The sequence below is a fragment of the Penaeus monodon genome, chromosome 34 (assembly GCF_015228065.2).
Source record: "Penaeus monodon isolate SGIC_2016 chromosome 34, NSTDA_Pmon_1, whole genome shotgun sequence".
NCBI lineage: Eukaryota > Metazoa > Arthropoda > Malacostraca > Decapoda > Penaeidae > Penaeus > Penaeus monodon.
This window is the reverse complement of record NC_051419.1, coordinates 26165237-26165455: the sequence shown is the minus strand read 5'-3', so window position 1 is coordinate 26165455 and position 219 is coordinate 26165237. Positions and strand designations below refer to the sequence as shown.

General features: G+C 53.9%; 1 protein-coding gene across 1 annotated transcript in view; it reads left to right on the top strand.

Annotated features, from left to right (window-relative positions):
- Nucleotides 1–219, top strand: part of LOC119594665 (ionotropic receptor 25a-like) — a gene marked incomplete at its 3' end in the record, with an annotated part of 33857 nt that overhangs the window by 5415 nt on the left and 28223 nt on the right. Inside the window, 1 exon segment of the mRNA XM_037943721.1 lies at nucleotides 10–199. Within this exon segment, the coding sequence (XP_037799649.1) occupies nucleotides 10–199 (190 nt within the window).

Below are 219 nucleotides of genomic sequence, written 5' to 3'. Positions count from 1 at the left end.
TTCCAATAGGAGACGACATCGAGGTGACAGTGAACGCAACCTGTGATTTAGTGGACGCGGCCATAGACGCATCCGAACCCCCGCACATTGTCTTAGACGCGACCACGGCGGGGATTATGTCCGAAACCGTGAAATCTTTCACCAGAGCTCTCGCCTTGCCTACGTTTTCGGCTTCGTACGGACAGGATGGGGACCTGAGGTATGTTTTTGCTGCGCATT